An 18,554-nucleotide genomic window follows, 5' to 3' on the forward strand; every position below is an offset into this window, starting at 1 on the left:
GTTCTAGAGACTTCATCTTGATAACTTTGAAGTGTTCTCGAACAGAAAGAAGTTCAGCTGAGTTTACTCGGAATTGATAATACCGAAGCTTTTTTGTGAAAATATAGGGTTATATGAGTGAATACCTAACATTTAGATAGTTATAGGTACAATAAATAACAATCTTAAACTGTTTTTCTGAGAAGACTTAATGGAAAAATTCATTCCCTCTGAATGTTTTGGGTACTGAAATATTCAAATATTCATAAAAAGTATGTAATTGAATTAAACATGAAAAAATTTCAATGTGGCTTTGATATACTAGTGAACCCGAAAATCTCAGCTAGTTATTGCAATATATTACTGAAAATCTAAAATTATAAATGTCAATAATGAATGTTCCAATATAAAATTCCACCATCATCAGAAAATTAATTGATTTTTTTATATTCCTGTTTTTATGTTCATGAAACACAATTTTGTCAGTCTTTATGAAATGTATTCTCCAAGCAAGTGTTTCAGTACATTATTTTTCATAAGAATGAAATTAAAATCAAATAATAATCAACTTGGACATATTATATCAATCTGTCAGGAGAGTAGATTTTACATTCAATGACCCTTGAGAAAGAACAAATATACGCGGGTTCAATGCACAGATAAATGCACACTTCTATTATAAAATATAAAAATATAATTAACTTACTGATGACTTGATAGTGTGAAGTAGTGTGATTTCGCTTCTTTTGCAGGAGGCTTGCTCACTTTCACTTTCTGAATTATCACTGTCACACATATTTCATTTTTAATTAAATTTAAAAATTATTTATATGGTATACAGTTTATGTATACTGTAGTGAATATACACTACAGGTATCCGACCACAGTGTGGCGAGAGAGATAGCGTAATGCTTAACCAGTGGGAAGAGAAGCGCACAGTCGCTTGCGCATGGCGACACATCGCCACGGCATGCGTCGTCACGCCAACAATCTGTTTTACGTGGGGCTATAGACGTTTCACATAAAAAATGTGAAATGTGAAAAAAATGTGAGATTATCATTCGACAGTTTACAAAACCACGATACGTGTTTCACTATACAATAGCATTTTCGGGCGTTACAATACTCACAAAGTATTTTTTTCATCTATAATGTATTTTCATCAAGTATCGGACAGTTCTACCATTCAATGTTTTCCTCATTTTTTCGAAGAAAGCTTGTATGCCTTTTATAAAAAAGGAGCTCTTCTAGGTCTGAAGTTTTTCAGTGACATTGATATCAAATATACTCAGTTGAAAAAACATCCTATTCTATATGATTTTCTGTGTTCAAAATCAGTTTTTGTTCCAAGACTGTCTTCTTGAAGAAACTATAATCAAGATTTTTTTGACATATTCCCACTGGGTTCATCATTTGGAGACGTATTGATATGACTCGAATGCATATCACTCAGGAATGTTCCTCAAGTTTTCGCTGAAGGAGTTTAAAGTTGGAAATGGAACGCTGAAGCTGGAATTATATTATTGTGTCGTGGTGTGTCGTGACGCGCCACAAGTATACCGTATTCATACATTTAGTCAGTAATGTGAATAAAAACTAGTACAAGCAAATACTAGGGATTTCTTAAGTAAATGCTAGTAAGTGAATAAACACACTAACACTTGCTTGGGGTAATAGGTTCGAGAGTTTTCCCGGACGAGTAGTAAATGCTTAAAAAATGGTGTGAATAAAACTTTTGAAGTAGATTGTTCTGTAGCACATGCTTCGATATTTTCAAGCCTGGTTTGGAGCATGCTAGACTTTTTCCTAGCATTTACTACCTGTCTGCTCAGTCCACAGTTTGTTGTTGATCATGGCTTAGTTTATGCCTATTCGCCAACGTAAAATTTATTCTGTTCGCTCTGGAATAAACGAACGTAATTGTAAAGAACTGTCAAGGTTTAACAGTGAGAGTGTTTATTTCCTTGCGGCACAGTTTCTTGAAGGAAGTAATACTCGTGGCGATGGTATTTCCAGAAGACAGGAAATGGAAATATTTCTGAGGTTTGTGGGTGTGGGTTGTGTAGCTCAAGATGTGGGTGTACATCGTATCAATGCTAACAAGACTATAAGATACGTGATGAGTAGAGTAGTTGAACAATCACCTAATTGGATACGGTTTCCAACTACAGCTGAAGATATTACCGAAGCTAAAGTTTTGTGGCAGATACATTTTCGTTTGCCGTCTGTAATTGGTGCCCTTGATTGTACTCAAATTGAGATACAAAAGTCTGGGCTGCACGGTGATGAGTATATTTGTAGAAAAGGATATCCTAGTATAAATGTTCAGGCAACATGCAATGCATTGGAACAGTTTACAAGTATTAGTGCGGAGTGGCCCGGCAGTGTTCACGACGACAGAGTGTGGAGGAATAGTCATGTCAGAGACATCGTGTCAGCAGTTTGTCTTTTAGGAGATTCAGGATACGGTTTATCGCCGTGATTGATTACACCGTTCAAGCCCCTACGAACGCAACAAGAACGAGAGTTCAATCCTATCCATGCTAGAGAAAGGGTTATAATAGAAAGGTGTTTTGATCAGTTGACATTAAACAACATTCCACAAGTGGTAGTCAGTTGCGCTGTGCTACACAACATTGCCAAGCAGCCAAAGGATGACTTTGCGTATGGGGATCTTGGGGTGGTTCGTTATGAAAATCCCGACACAACATTAAGAGGCAAAGACAAGCGTGGCAATCTGATGGCGTATTTGAATATTCATTGAATAAATTGTTTTTGTGAAATTGAACTGAGTAACATTCTCATGTTTTTCTCACGCAATCACCTACTTGCACACAATTTTGCATTTTTTTTTTTGGGATATGGTTTTTGTTAATTTACTGAAATGAATCATCTTATTTTATATACTACTTTTTATTCACACCATTACTGAATTATTTCAAATTACAAATTTGATTACAATGGTAAGAGTTATAATCCTAAGAATCCTACATTATTACAATCCAAAGGAAAATACAACTTATGTAGCTTACAGTTAATTACTATGTGAATAGTAATTATCAACAGTTACATCAGTTTTAGTAGACTTTTCAACGGTTTGCTTCTTCACGGTTTCCAACAATATAGTTTCCTTCTCCAGTTTGATCTTATTCAGTTTGTATTGTTGCAACAAAACAATCCTTTTGCAAGTGCGGTGTGGACAGGTCTTTAGTTTCATCTACTTCATGATTCGACACAATTTTTTCACTTTTTCTGATCTTATTTTTGTGGTGGTCGGCATCAGATTTAGTTCTCATCGGCTTCTTTGTTTCTTGGCTCTTCGATTCTTTATTTTCATTTGGTTTCCCTTCAGTTTCTGTATTCGGCAAACTTTCTTGGATGTCATCATTGGTTGGTTGCTGAACTGGGGGCCTGGCACTTGTGCCAATTGAAATATTACCCGGGATTTCATGGAATACTGGGTTAACATCTTCTATCAACTCCAAGAATGTTTTTTCCCACGGTTGTAGTTTTATTTTCCTGTTTCCCGTCACTTTTACGTCAGTCTTCTTCTTGACGGTAGACTTCACATTGTTCAATGCTTTTATTAGTTGGCCTACAGTAACTTGTTTCCCAAAGGCACCACAGTAGTCAGAACGTGAGGTTTTCCAAGCTTCTTTCTTAGCATTCATCACAGCAGGGGTCTTTGATTTGCTGAGTAAGATAATGTGATACGAAAGGAGACGTACAAACAGAGTGCGATCAATTTTTTCTATTTCATTGAAATCATTGTCAGATTCTTCTGATGATGAATACATCTTCTAGCACATGGTTGAACACAGTGAGAGAGGGGCTGCCGATGTGTAGTTGACTGAAAGGTAGTGGAGGGGAGAACGTGTCGTGACAGGAACGTTAAAACCTAGCATTTACTTGGTCTAGCATGTACTACCACACGAGTAAGTGCTTGGGTTTTTCCGGATTCTACTAGACTTGCCCTAGTATATTCTGCAAATCTTTATTCACACTGATTTGACCAAATACTTACTAGACCTAACATATGCTAGTTAGAAAGTGCTAGTTTTTATTCACATGTCTCAGTATGTTTAGAAATATATTACCAAAGTGCAGTGTGTCGGGACGCGATCGGTCGATTTCCGATCGGCGTCAGAACGATGGTGGGGTTATGACGCGTCAGAAGACTCCACACTAGTAGGTTTCTAATCTGACGCGTTAACTAGCTAGAGAATAGTCGTTTGCATTTATTTGTGCACAAAATGTCGAACAATCTTATTGAACTTGTTAGAAAATACGGGTTTGCATTTTTCTAATATCATTTTCTACCATACTTTACTCAAATTGATTTTCTGACATCCTGAAATATTGATGAAATTTTTCTTCATCACTAGTAAATGATATTCGCTTCGACTACTTCTAAGATCATTTACTGGATGAACCCAATATTTTCTTTTTTCTTTTAAAGTAAACTTCACGTTAGCAGACACGCAAGGTTTTTTTCGAATATCACTCTCCAAATCTGAGGAAAGCATTGTAGATGCTCGCATGTGTTTACTTCAAAGGCCACCACTGTATCGACTCGAAATAATGTCAGAACGCGCCCCGACACGACAGACTAATCTGTACACTCACCGTCACGTTAGAGAGCATCACAATACACCACAACATAATAATGTAATTCCGGCTTAACGAATTGCTTGATTATAGTGCATCAGATAGTGCTGCCAAAGAGGAGTTTACTTAAGAAAGAGAAGTTCCCAAGTTTCCATTCACGTAGTTGAAAAATTATGGGAAAATACATATATACATAAAAATATTCTCATGATTGATGAAACTTTTCAACTGAATTTTCATGATATTTTAGAACGGTTGAAAAAATCAGCTTTGGAATAATGTTTTGAATAGAACTTTGAACCAATCTGTATGTATCTATATGTTTTTGAAGTACTTTTCTAACTGAAAATCCTAACTTTGATACGTCACGCTTCTACAACATTCTTTGTATAATAGTGAATATTTTGAAAAACCCAGTTCAGTGATATATCATTTTCAATCAAAATATATTTCAAAAGCTCCACCTCCAACGTTTCATGAACGCTTGATATCATACTCATCATATTCAAATAATACAGAATGATGTTTTTTAATTTTCATTTGCTACATTGTTCTCTGATTTTCTCATAACTATCAATTTATTTGGATTATGAAAATTTTGCCGATGCAAAATTACCGAAATCAATAATCACTATATCTCACAAATTGATATATGATGGAATCGGCCGATACTTGATGAAAATCCATAACTAACGTATTCCAAAAACACTTTATTGTGAGATTTTCACTAAATTTAGTGAAAATCTCACAATAAAGTGTTTTTGGAATACCTCACAAATTGAAGTTCCCTACCATGTCTGTCGCGATGAATTGAAAAACTACAAAACGGAATTTCATATGGTTTTCACCAATGAGCGGAGTGATCATGAAGGAAGGTTTTAACGTATGACTTCAAAATATTTTGTGAAAATTGGTTGTAATATGGCAATTTTATCAATGATTAGTCGTGCTGTGGTGATAAAACTAATCAATTCACTGCATATTGTTCTTCAAACAGTCGACAGTCAACAGATATTGTTTCATATATCCCCACCAATGGATAACTCAACTATACATAGAAGGACGTCGAATAGCCATAATATTCCTGAACATTTTACAGCATTCGAGACTGATCTGGAACATTCCACAATGACACAATGTTCCAGAACATTTTTCGAAATTTCTGGAGTGTGACACTTCCAGCCCTCATATCATAATGGATTACTACACCATTTGGTTCTCTTGATCATTCAAATATGATCTTAGGGGTAGCAGGATATTCCCAAACTTTCCAATCTATTCTCGAACATTCTATAATGTTATGGAATGTTGTGAAATGCTCTCTATCACACTTGAATGTTCTGAAGTCTCCTAGAGATTTCTTGAAGGCGAAGTTTGCAACCCTTATATCTTAAAAAATACGTTTTCCAGGTAGAAACTGAAACTATTTTCATGGATGGATATATATAGCGTCCTTGGTGGTTAAACAATGATCGGAGATGTTACGTAATGTTCATAACATTTCAGATTATTTTCGACGATTCGACGATTTTCGACCTAGTTCTAGAACTTTCCAAGATGTTCTGGGATGTTATGGTATGTGGGACACTCAAACATTTTTCAATATTCTGCGACTGATCTGAAACTTGTTTGAGGGTAAAACTCACAGCTCTTATTTCTTATCTTCGTCATTCCACAATTTTCCTGAACGTTCCATATCAATTCAGGGCATTTCACAATATCTCGTGGACAAGCTGATGTAATACAAAGATCCCACGTGTACAAAATTAATACATATCTTAGCAATTATTTTTATTAAAAAAATCCTTGTGATTTGGCAATTCCTTGATATTTTGTTGGACAAATGTTAACCTGAAACCGAATCGTTTTCATTTTCAGGCACATTCCAGAAATGGCTTTCAGATATACAATGATTGGATTGACGTCGTAACTCTAACGAATACTACTACTACTCCAACTCCATCTACATCAACGACTACCTCTTCTACACCATGGACCACCACAGTCTCCCCAGCACCTACCACAACCTTGAAACCACCACAACCAATCAACATTTTTATGTTTTTGATACAAAATAATACCAATGTGAATTTCAGGTTCGGCTGAATGGTATATGTTTGTTAAACTCATACTTATAATTCAAATATATCAGGTGACTTCCACTAGTTAAAATTATGAGGAAGTTGTACTTTTTTAATTCAAATACTCGCATCAGCCAACTGGCTATTAGCTATATAGTAACGATTATTGCATATAACAGTTGTTAGTTATTGAATTTTATGTAAGATATTATCCTCGAAAAAAAGCAAAATGTTATCCCAGTAACACAAAGGTCGCTAGGAATTCCAATAAACATTCTCTGTCTCGAAAACTAGATGTACTCTTGCTTTTTTTTTCAATAAGAAAATACAGTATTGCCTAGGTTGAAATTACCAGCTTTCCAGTTTGCGAAGACGGGGGCACGATTTGACTTTTGATTTATACAATGTGTCGATTTTAAAACTCACAATGGGCTCTATGTCACGAAAGAAAGCTGATATCTAAAAATGCTTGAAACCGTTTCTAGAACAGTGAAAGGGAACAAAAGTGACATGAAAGAAAACTCACCACCATCAACCCCCTAGGCTCCACCCACCAAAACACAAAAAGTTTAAATTGCAAACCCCTACTTGTGATACATCATTGAAAATACTATAAAAAATGCTATTCAATAGTATAAATAATAATCGTACAGGGTAATGCAATAATTATGAAACTTTGGCTTAAATGGAATATTCAATGAGGTTTTTGTTGAACTGCAAATTCATTAATAATGTCAAATTGAGTAAATGTTCAAAGTGGGTTCCGTTGTGTTGTTAACAATAATACAGGCTATTTTCAAATGCGGCACGAACTTTGCCCAAATGTTGTTCTAGTAATGGCGCGTCATTCTTACGTAATTCTTTCTCGCAAATCCCCAAGTGACGCAGGTTGAGTTTTATAAACAACTGACTTGAGGTGACCTCACAGAAAAAAGTCGAGTGGCGCCAAGTCTGGTGACCTTGGTGGCCACTGAATGGGACCTCTCTTTCCAATCCATTTGTTCGGATAATTAGTAACCAACCAGTGCCTAACTGAATCTGCATAGTGAGGAGGTGCTTCATCTTATTGGAAGTGCAGCAAATCTTCGTCTACAGCTAGGTTGCCTTGGTCATCCCTTCGGTTCTCTAATTCATGCACAATTGAAGATTGTGCATATCGAGATGAATCTCCCCACTTAAATTGCCTGGTATGAACAAGGGACCAATTATAAATCGCCTAATATTCCTGCCCAAACATTCAGTTTTTCAGGATATTGATTGTTACCATCTCTGAATCGATGCGGGTTCGCATCACTCCAGTACCGACAGTTTTGTTTATTTACATTGCCATTCAGCATAAAAGTACATTCATCACTGAAAAAAATATTTTTCAACATTCTCAGTTCAACGCGAATCCTTTCAGTCATGAGTTCACAAAACTCAATTCGTCGGTCGAATCATCATCGCCTAGTTCTTGAAGAATTTGTGTTTTGCACGGGTGAAACTTATGTAATTTCAACACATTTCTAACCGACTCATGTCAAAGTCCTGTCACTGCAGATACTTGACGTGTTGATGCAGTAGGCTCCATTGCAAAATTTTCAAGGACCTCAATTTGGACTGCCTCATTCAATAATCTTGGGGCATTCCTTTTTTTATTTTGCACTGATCCCGTTTCTCTAAACTTTTCAACTGAATCGCGGACGTACACGTGACTTACATTATTGTCCGGATGCCTTTCATGAAATATTTGAGCTGTTTTCAAATAACACTGGTTCTGGGAGGCAAATATGAAAATTATCTCCACGCGCACTGGTATACTGTAAACCATCGTGACAACTACAGCTGAATGACAGTACAGATCGTACAAATGATGAAAACTAATGACATTTGAAAGTCTCAAACAAACAAAAAATCATTGACTCTGACAGTACCCAAAAAACAGATCTTTCCAACTTGTTTTGCAAAAACGGCAAGTCAAGTTTTTATTTAACAAAAAAAAAGTATCGATGGATACTTATCATTTAAAATAATAGTCCGGGAGGTAGCATTACAAATAAAAAAGTATAGTAAGCCGGCTGATTTTAAAGTTCGTGCAGACTTTGACAATAAGCTGTATTATTGTTTACAAAACAACGGAACCCACTTCGAACATTTACTTAATTGACATTTTTAATAAATTTGTAGTTCAACAAAAACCTCATTAAATATTCCATTTAAGCCAAAGTTTCCCAATTTTTACTTTACCCTATACCATTGGATAGCATTTTTTATAGTATTTTCAATGAAGTATCACAAGTAGGGCTTTGCAATTTGAACTTTTTGAGTTTTGGTGGGTGGGGACTAGGGGGTTGATGGAGGTGAGTTCACTTCCATGTCACTTCAGTTCCCCCTAACTATACTAGAAACGGTTTCAAGCATTTTTCGATACCAGCTTTCGTTCATGAGATATAGCCCATTGTAAGTTTTTAAATTGACACACTATACGGGAATTCAATTAAAAGTTTCGAAAACGGATCTCAGAATCAATTGGTCTCATTACAGTGAATTGAAAAAATATTGTACTCCGTCTTCAATGCCCTTCACTGTAGTTCAACTCATTGCATTTACACAGGAGGCACTCCAATTAAACATGAATAAGGTTCACCTATTTGTTTTAATTGGATAAAAAATATCAGAGGGTCAAATTCATCACTCTGTTCAGTAACAAAATACAGAGGCTTAGCCCAGGGTTTATTGCTTCAAACCTCACAGCTCCTGATCGTGATCCTCTCTGAGAACCATCAAGAAACGATCAATGTTTTCTTTTCACTTCATTTGAAATTTCGACGTATTCGATGTATGCCTGAAACAGAATTACTGTTTCAGGCAGTTTGTTGTTTGTTATAGAACTCTTTGCAGTTCTTTAACAAATTTTATAAACAGGATTCACGTTTACCAATGGGATCACCCCTTAGTCCACGTTCAGCAGATATATTAATGAACAGCTTGGAGACCACTAAAGTAAATTCCGACCTAGGTGAAAAACATATTCATTTTTGGTACAGATATGTAGACGATATTCTCGCCTGTTTCAGAGGTACTACACAACCAATTTATGACATTTATGAATTATCTTAATAGAAACATACAGTTAACACTCGAAACAGAGATACAGAAACAGATTAATTTCTCAGACCGGACTTTCACACATAATCATAATAAATTTGAGTTCAATGTATTCAGATAACCCAGCTATACAGACTAAAATCCTAAGTGAGTCTTTCCGTCTAAGGTATTGACAGAAGACTTGATCTTCTTGGCTAAGCCAAGCTCTGACATCGTTCGTCGAATGGTTCAGCCTTGCAGCACTGATCAACTGCGAATTATTATTCGATATAGAATCCCCACAAGACCAATAGTTTGCTGATATCATGAAATAGGTTCAGAGGATACACAACAATTCCATCTACGTTAATAATCGAGGTCGTTTATAATGGAAAACATGCAGGGCTGGAATCCAAAGTTTTCACTCCTGTAGTAATAGACACATTATCGGAGATAAAGGAGTGCAGCAATCGCTTTGAACCAGGCTATTTGCCTTTATGCGGCTGTTGGGAAAGTTATATATTAGGCGTATCGCGAAACACAGATCTTATCCATCACGTACTCTCTCCCGATAGATAACCGAGTTTTCGAATGCAACGGATTCTGGGTATTGGCAAGAACTTACTCTGATTGTAGCTTCCCCTGTGTTTCCTAATCTCGTCAGAATATTACTGATTGCCTACACCGGTAATTATTATCACAAGAACTCTTTGACAATAGGTTGGTTCAAGTAGGAATGGAGCGAAGGAACTGTAATCGGTTGGTTATGTATATACAGGCTGATTCACGGTGGATGGCACATTAGACGTTTCTGGTGAACCAGACAACGGATCACTTTGAAAATTCAATGGAGGGCATATTCGGACATTCTCTAGCCAACTAAAATATTTTCGACAATGCGGTGTTGCCGCTTCTATTAGAAAGCAGTATCAACTTTGATTTTTCAAATGGAACACTCTGTATATAATATTATTTTTGGAATCTCCAACAATTGCCCGACAACTTTTCTCGATATTTTCCTATACCTATCTGTTACCGTTTTCGAAATAAAAATTAATTTCAATTTTTTTCTTCGAAAATCATGACTTCTAAAAATGCCGATATCTTTTAGTTAAGAAGTACTATAATATCGAAATTTGGTTTGGAGTTAGGTGATACTTGGACACTTCCCACACGTCAGCCTAATCTCCGTTACTTCAATACAGGGTGGTAAAAAAATACAGTTTTTTCGTTTGCTTGAAAAAGTTGCTGAAATTTGATTATTTTAAATGGAACACCCTGTATATTATTGAAAATTCGGAAAGCTGCTGAAATTTGCTTTCTTTCTATGTATATCATACCTATACCTAACTAGTCAAGTTTCGGACTTATGAACATTTATTTGTGAAAATGTCCCTTCAGAATGGTATTTCCATTCGGTATTTGGTAAGCAGGCCATGATTACTATTTGACAGTAGCGTTGTGACATTCTCCTAATAATATCGACATTTTCGTCACTTCAGAAGTTGCAAATACCTTCAAAACGATGGAACAAAACTATTCAAACGAAGTTCTTATGAATTTGTTTATTATTTTTGGACAGTGTGACAAAATTATCAGCAGAACATGTAGAAAGTTCAATGAAATGTATCCGAATCTACCGCCAATGAACCTCAAGAAATGTATACGAATTCAGAACAATTTCAATATGTTTGGATAAACTTTAAAAAAGCACCAAGAAACTTGAAATTGGAAATATTGATATGAATAATTATAAAAAAGTGAAACAATCATGTGGAATATTTCAAAATATGTTCGAATCGCTGGCCGTTCACTTCCAAGCACTTTAAAATGCGGGTGTTGACTGCTTTCGTGGTGGCAGATCTGATTTCATTGGGATCCAAATCTTCAAATGTTTGGGCAATCCTTTCTAACAATTCATCTCTCGAACGCACGGGTATTTTGTAAACTTTTTCTTCAAACATTTCCCACAAATAAAAATCTAATGGATTAAGATCGGCCAATTCCATGGTCCCAAGCGCCTCATCCACCGATCGTCAAATAGTCTATCCAGTTCTGCGCTCACTTCTCTTGTGCAATGTGCAGGAGCTCCGTCTAGTTGGTACCAACAGTTTCGATAATCTTCGAGTGGCAGATTATCCACGAAACTGTCTACAGTATTCTCCAAAATATTCAGGTAGCTTCTGGATGTTAATGACTCCTCGTATATCACGTACCACAATTTGTTGTCCATCAACATGCAGAAGACATTAAAACTAAATTTTTCTTGAAATCCGGCTTCTTTTGTGACGTGAGGATTTTCACTGGACCAATAATGACGATTTTTTCTATTGAAAATCCCTTCTCTCGAAAATTTCGATTCATCAGTCCAAATAATTTTATTTAAAAAAAGTGGATCTTCTTGAATGCGTGTCAACAACATTTCACAAAATTCTACTCTCTGTTGAGGATCTTGAGGCTTCATTGCTTGAATTTTGGTGAATTTATAATCATGCATTTTATGTCTTCGCAAGATTCTTTGAACCGATGAATATTTTATACCCAAATCTTCTTCAGCACTTCTTATCGATGACTCGGGAAATGCGTGAAAGTATGCTAAGACATTAATCTGGTTGTCTTCGAAAGTTACGGGTCGAGGCAAGTTTCTTGGTGCTTTTAAAGTTGATCCAAATGCATTGAAATTGTTCTGAATTCGTATAAATTTCTTGAGGTTCATTGGCGGTAGATTCGGATACATTTCATTGAACTTTCTACATGTTCTGCTGATAATTTTGTCACACTGTCCAAAAATAATAAACAAATTCATAAGAACTTCGTTTGAATAGTTTTGTTCCATCGTTTTGTAGGTATTTGCAACTTCTGAAGTGACGAAAATGTCGATATTATTAGGAGAATGTCACAACGCTACTGTCAAATAGTAATCATGGCCTGCTTACCAAATACCGAATGGAAATACCATTCTGAAGGGACATTTTCACAAATAAATGTTCATAAGTCAGAAACTTGACTAGTTAGGTATAGGTATAATATACATAGAAATAAAGCAAATTTCAGCAGCTTTCCGAATTTTCAATAATATACAGGGTGTTCCATTTAAAATAATCAAATTTCAGCAACTTTTTCAAGCAAACGAAAAAACTGTATTTTTTTACCACCCTGTATTGAAGTAACGGAGATTAGGCTGACGTGTGGAAAGTGTCCAAGTATCACCTAACTCCAAACCAAATTTTGATATCATAGTACTTCTTAACTAAAAGATATCGGCATTTTTAGAAGTTATGATTTTCGAAGAAAAAAATTGAAATTAATTTTTATTTCGAAAACGGTAACAGATAGGTATAGGGAAATATCAAAAAAAGTTGTCGGGCAATTATTGAAGATTCCAAAAATAATATTATATACAGTTTTCTATTTGAAAAATCAAAGTTGCTACTGCTTTCTAATAGAAGCGGCAACACCGCATTGTCGAAAATATTTTAGTTGGCTAGAAAATGTCCGAATATGCCCTCCATTAAATTTTCAAAGTGATCCGTTGTCTGGTTCACCAGAAACGTCTAATGTGCCATCCAACGTGAATCAGCCTGTATTACATATTCAGAGTTGAATGGAAAATGAACATCTGATATTACTCGAACGTGAAATGAGTCATTCTTATTTTCAGCTAAAAGATGATTGCAGTTCATAATTACCTGCTAAAAGGAATTAAAGACCAGATAAGAGATATGCCTCCATCCTTTGAAACATTTATGAAACTTCTAATAACCTTGGCTGCAATGTTACTATTTTCATTTGAGTTTGAAGGCTGTCGATTTTTGGAATTTGTTCTTGACGTTTTGCTGGTGCGAATAGCTAGCTTCTTCAGTTTATCTTGAGTTTATCTTTTTTGAGAGTTCATCATCGGAATTTTTTCAATGCAATTTCTTATAGTGTTACATGAAATGGAAGGAAAAATAGAACCGTTATTTGTGCAATTATAGCAGCTAGGAGGATCGTTACTTTCACACGTGTCATATTGGCCATTATTACCAGATGAAAATGTTTTATCATAGTCGATAGAAAATGAGTTTGGAGCAGCAGTTGAAAAAGCATTCATCAATAAAACTTTTTCTGATTCAGGATCATTAGTTCTTGTTTTCAGAGATCCTTCATTTGACCCAAGGTATACTATTCAATCTAGATTAACTTCTTCATCAGGAAGGGCTCAACGTATTCAAATTCCTGAACAACTTGATACTGATAAGGTTTCTTATGCAGCATGTATCTTGTATAGAGTTAGATGCAAGGTAAGCAATAAACGTGATTCCAGATGTTCAAAATTACTGGCTGGAAAACCGGTTTCAGTTTATGAATGGGGATCACAGTATGATGGTTCATCTAGTTCAAATTAATTCTCAGAAAGGGTAGAGGAACTTTTAATTTCTCGTAATATTCCGGAAATTGAACTATTCAACTCGTGCATAGACTTATTTACGGGAAGAGATTCAGTTTGGTAAAGATCTATCAAAGATGGAGTGCATAATTGGCTTGAATTAGTTTCTCGATTGGAGTTAGGTACTTGGGAAATTGAAAATAGAACTCAGGGTCGGGATGAACCTATCGACATTTATGTGGCTATAATACAAAGCCTTTATAATAGTTCAACTGAACCAGGTAATCATGATGAATCAGGACAAATATTCTACCGAAATGCATTGATCCATTGATTTCACATGACATTAATAGCATTCAGGAAATTATTTCTGTTGTGAAAAAATTGATCAAGCTTCACAGATTAAACAAAAATATTTACCACCTGAGTCAGTGATTTGTCTTATATCTGATTTTTCATTATTCGAAGGTGAGGATGGAAATAATCGAAATAATAAAAAACAATTCAAGATTTAAAAAACATTTAATAAATCTCCATTTTTCAACAAGCAGTTATGTCAGACTCAAGCAAGTACGTTTTCGTCACATTTCCCTGTTAAACGTTATGGATGTGGAAAGTTGGTCATAAGTTCCTATGTCCTAGAGTGTAGAGGACATGAAAAAAGTTTCGTCAAAACTGTGAAAAATCTTATTTTTATAAAAGAAACTGTCCTTCGTACAATCTGGAAACACGAGTAACGAAGACTCATGATTCAGACCGTCAGGATGTTTTCATTAGAAAATATCTAACACATGATAATTCTCGAAAATATAGATTTGAAAAACCATATGAACTTGCTACAGAAATGAGTTTATCACCTCTCTAATTTGTAGTCAATTCTTCAAGCTCTGGAGTTGAAAAAGATGAGAAAAGTTTCCTTTGTTCGTTTCTGTTCTGGGCATATCTCTGAGTGATCTTGAACCTTGGTACCTGAAAATGAGAAAAGGCATTATATGAAACCCTGAAAATATCTTCTGTGGATGATGGATTATAATTATATTCATAAGCATACTCCCAGAAACATTGCTTTAAGAACAAATTCCGAATGGAAATCGTTAATACCTCTTGACCAAAGGCAGAAAGTAATTTGCTTCTGCTCATTTAACTTTGAAATAGGTGGCAGAACAATTATATTGGCCACAAATGAGAAAAAATAATTTAAAGTATGTCAGAGTATGTCACATTTGCTGTGGTCCGAAATATTTTAATGTTCAACGTTTTTATTTGATAAAGCAGGAAAAAAAGCTAGTTTTTCATTTTGATCGGTCAATGATGTTATGGGACCCTTCCCAAGAAGTTCCAAGGGCAATAAATTCCAGATTGTTTTTTCAGATTTTTCTTCAAAGTTTATTTTAATGAAAATTATCAGAAACGACACAGCTTAAACTATCACAACATTTTTAGAGAAAGTTGTCTCAACTTTTGGTATTCTCCAAGATTTATTGTTAGATAGTGCAACTGCTCATAATGGTCAATTGTTTAATGACTTCATCAAGAAATATAAAATTCTTAAAGTAATGTACACTTGTCGTTATCAACGAAATGAAAATCCCATAAAGATAAATAATAGGACAATACGTACAGCTTTTAAGTGTTTCATTGAAGACTCTAATAAACAGTGGAATGAGGAAATTTTAAAAACTCAGCATGCCATTAATTCTGCTACTGTTGGTAGGATTGTTCCAGCTGATGGCAAATATTATGGTGATGTCATCCATTATGAATTGAACAATAATTTCCAACCTGGAAAAACGTATAGTGAAGAGTTATGAAAACTACCTTCTGTTTGAAGCGCAAGACAAATTGAAAAGCTAATATCAGAGAAACACTTATTACTATAACTTGAGAAAACCTGAGCATATTTTTCAAGTAGGTGAAAAAGTCCGGAAACGAAATGTCAAATTATCATCACGTTTTGTATTATTTGACATCAGGAGAGCCCTGTCCAAAGTAGTTTATGAATTAGAAAATTTGAATAGATCCAATGCACATCTCAAAATTGCAACCTTTTCATGGATCAGAATCTGATTTGTGAGATTGAATTTTTCTGTATAACATTGTACTGTCTGACCTAATGCATCTCCGACTTTTGTATTACATTTTTTTCAATACAAAAATATAACTTAGTTCATTTGCAAGGAAAACAAATCATGGTGACTCCAAATGGGTTAAATGTCAATCACAGAAAATGCAAATGAAGTGTTCACAATCATCTTCGAGTGATAACTGACTCTTTGATGAAGAAGATCGAATGTGAACCATATTCCAAACATTATTCGTTTTTTTATAAAATGCCGGTTTTATTGGGTGACACGTCAAATCTACGGAAAATCAATAAAATAATGATACGTCATTGATATGGACTCAACTACAAATAGCAATTATATCATATTAAAAAATCAATAACGAACATCTCCTGATAAGGCAACTCAAATTTGAAAACGTGAATTGAAAATATTATATATTAATATTTATATTTAATATAAATATTAAATATTCCGTTGGATTTTTCATTTAACTCATATTTATATCTAAGACAACCGTCATAAAAATCCAAATCAAAAGTACAAGTAAACAAGTAATAGAAACGGAAGCGTGCATTATTAAATATAAATCTGAAACAATATTATTGTAAATTTAATTGACTTGATGTTTTTGTGAATATGGTTTTTGGCTATTACATTAGTAAAAGCTATCAACAAGGCAAAAAATGAAGAAGAATATTGTGTAAAACAAGACTCCTATACTCCCTGGACAAAATGTTTGTTAGTCAACACTGTAATAAAATGACTACTAGCGCCAAAACTCGAAGCTGAGACCAAAACTAAGAAGAAGAAGAACTATCGGGTATCTGTGAAGTGGGGAGGGTGAGTGTAGACTCACAGCACTTAGGCCACATGTGACCCATTGTACATCCTCCCGAGAAGTTGTTCTCCTAGGTCATCGTCCATCCTGTCCTTTCCAGGAAGGTGAACAGGTCACTAGGATACATCTCCTTTATATTGGCGGGTGTAGGCCAAGACTCGCCGAACACATACTCTCTTTGGCAACCTTGAGGTGTCTCATAGTGGCCTCCGCAAAGGTTTTGGAAGGTGCAGCGATAATACTGTCAACCTTCTCGGGGTTCCCTCTGTGGAGGGGCACAAGTGAGGGAGCTTTCCTGCAGGGACAGCCGATTCTTCGCCTATATTCAAGGCGGAGCTCTTGACGCCCGCCACAGGAAGTGTCCTTACTGTTGAAGTTGATCTGCTACGTCCAGCCTCATTCCAAGCGGTAAATTGGGGTGGACATTTTTGTACATCCCCAGCCACCACCTTAGATTGAGGTGAGTACTTCTCGGAATTGGTTTTTGTTTTTGTTGTTTCATTCATGTGTGTTCCCATGAGTAGCAAGGGAAGAGTTGGTCACTTCTGGCAGAGCTCTGCATTACCAGAGGTGGACTGATTACAGTGAGCTTTTGCCTAGTTCCCCAAGGGGATCGTTCGTGACCGCATATCACCCTGCGGCCATTCAGCTGTCGGCATGATTCCTTACATCTTAGCTTGGGTAGGCTGGTCCACGGTGGCATGTTTTGCAAAGGTTTCTGGGAGGTTTTAGTTCCCCTTGCCCAAATTATTTCTGCCACTGACCAGGAAACCGGCAACCCCGTCCGTAAGGCCACATTGGCTTCCCGGACAGGGCCTTCAGTCCTCTGGCCGTTCCCCTATCCACCACCTGGGGACGCCCGATAGGCAGCCCAACCCACAGGGAAGAAGAACTACTATACAAGAAACTATTGTGAAAAAATCATGATGACTCTAGGATTTGTTGAAATTAACAAATTCAAAACATGATTGATATCTGTAGAGACCTCAATAGTTGAAAATTATTCTGATGGATGATTATCAAAATGTCTGATTGAATAATCACTACGTGCTCTCTATCAGAAAAGACCCTTTGAAAATTCCATCGTACATACATAGAATCGAGTTCAGTTCAGAACCCAGGTTATGTTACCACCTGTTCCATTGGTCCCTTCAAACATATACACAAAGCCCACCGATTCTAAGTATGACGTTACTGCAAGTAGATATATTTGTTTGTACCTCACTCCTCGCTTTACTCTAATCACTATGAAAAACACGTTTATGACTGCACATGACTGTTTACGTCAATTTGTATACCTTACTGTAAAATGAATCAGAATAAACAATATGAACTTTGAATAGGTGTCAGCATTCAAATTATGATTTATTTGAAATCTGTTTTTCCGTTAATGAGCTGTCGCCCCCATACGAACGACAACTCTCAGAAGTTGAGAAACTTGGACTAACGAGGTCTTACCTTTTAACGTGTGATTTCTAACACGGTTCATTTGGAATACTACTGCAGACTGCTTTGAAGAATTCCAGATCTGTGAAAATAAAAATTTA

At 35.7% G+C, this 18,554-nt stretch overlaps 1 protein-coding gene and 1 long non-coding RNA gene across 2 annotated transcripts; both read right to left on the reverse strand.

Moving 5' to 3' along the window:
- Positions 1–3,058: 3,058 nt before the first annotated feature.
- Positions 3,059–4,815, reverse strand: LOC141485297 (uncharacterized). Its single transcript, XM_074181701.1, has one exon. It carries the CDS (start codon positions 3,774–3,776, stop codon positions 3,126–3,128), a length of 651 nt encoding a protein of 216 aa, XP_074037802.1. The 5' UTR covers positions 3,777–4,815; the 3' UTR covers positions 3,059–3,125.
- Positions 4,816–14,667: 9,852 nt separating this feature from the next.
- LOC141485212 (uncharacterized) lies at positions 14,668–18,537 on the reverse strand. The gene is made up of 3 exons (XR_012467097.1): positions 18,466–18,537; positions 15,725–15,885; positions 14,668–15,072 (listed from the first exon to the last, which is right to left on the reverse strand). It is a non-coding gene; the product is annotated as an uncharacterized lncRNA (long non-coding RNA).
- Positions 18,538–18,554: the final 17 nt, after the last annotated feature.

This window comes from Leptinotarsa decemlineata, unplaced genomic scaffold (assembly GCF_025532065.1).
Source record: "Leptinotarsa decemlineata unplaced genomic scaffold, Ldec_3_MD MMD2_tig00026314_RagTag_RagTag, whole genome shotgun sequence".
Taxonomy (NCBI): Eukaryota; Metazoa; Arthropoda; class Insecta; order Coleoptera; family Chrysomelidae; genus Leptinotarsa; species Leptinotarsa decemlineata.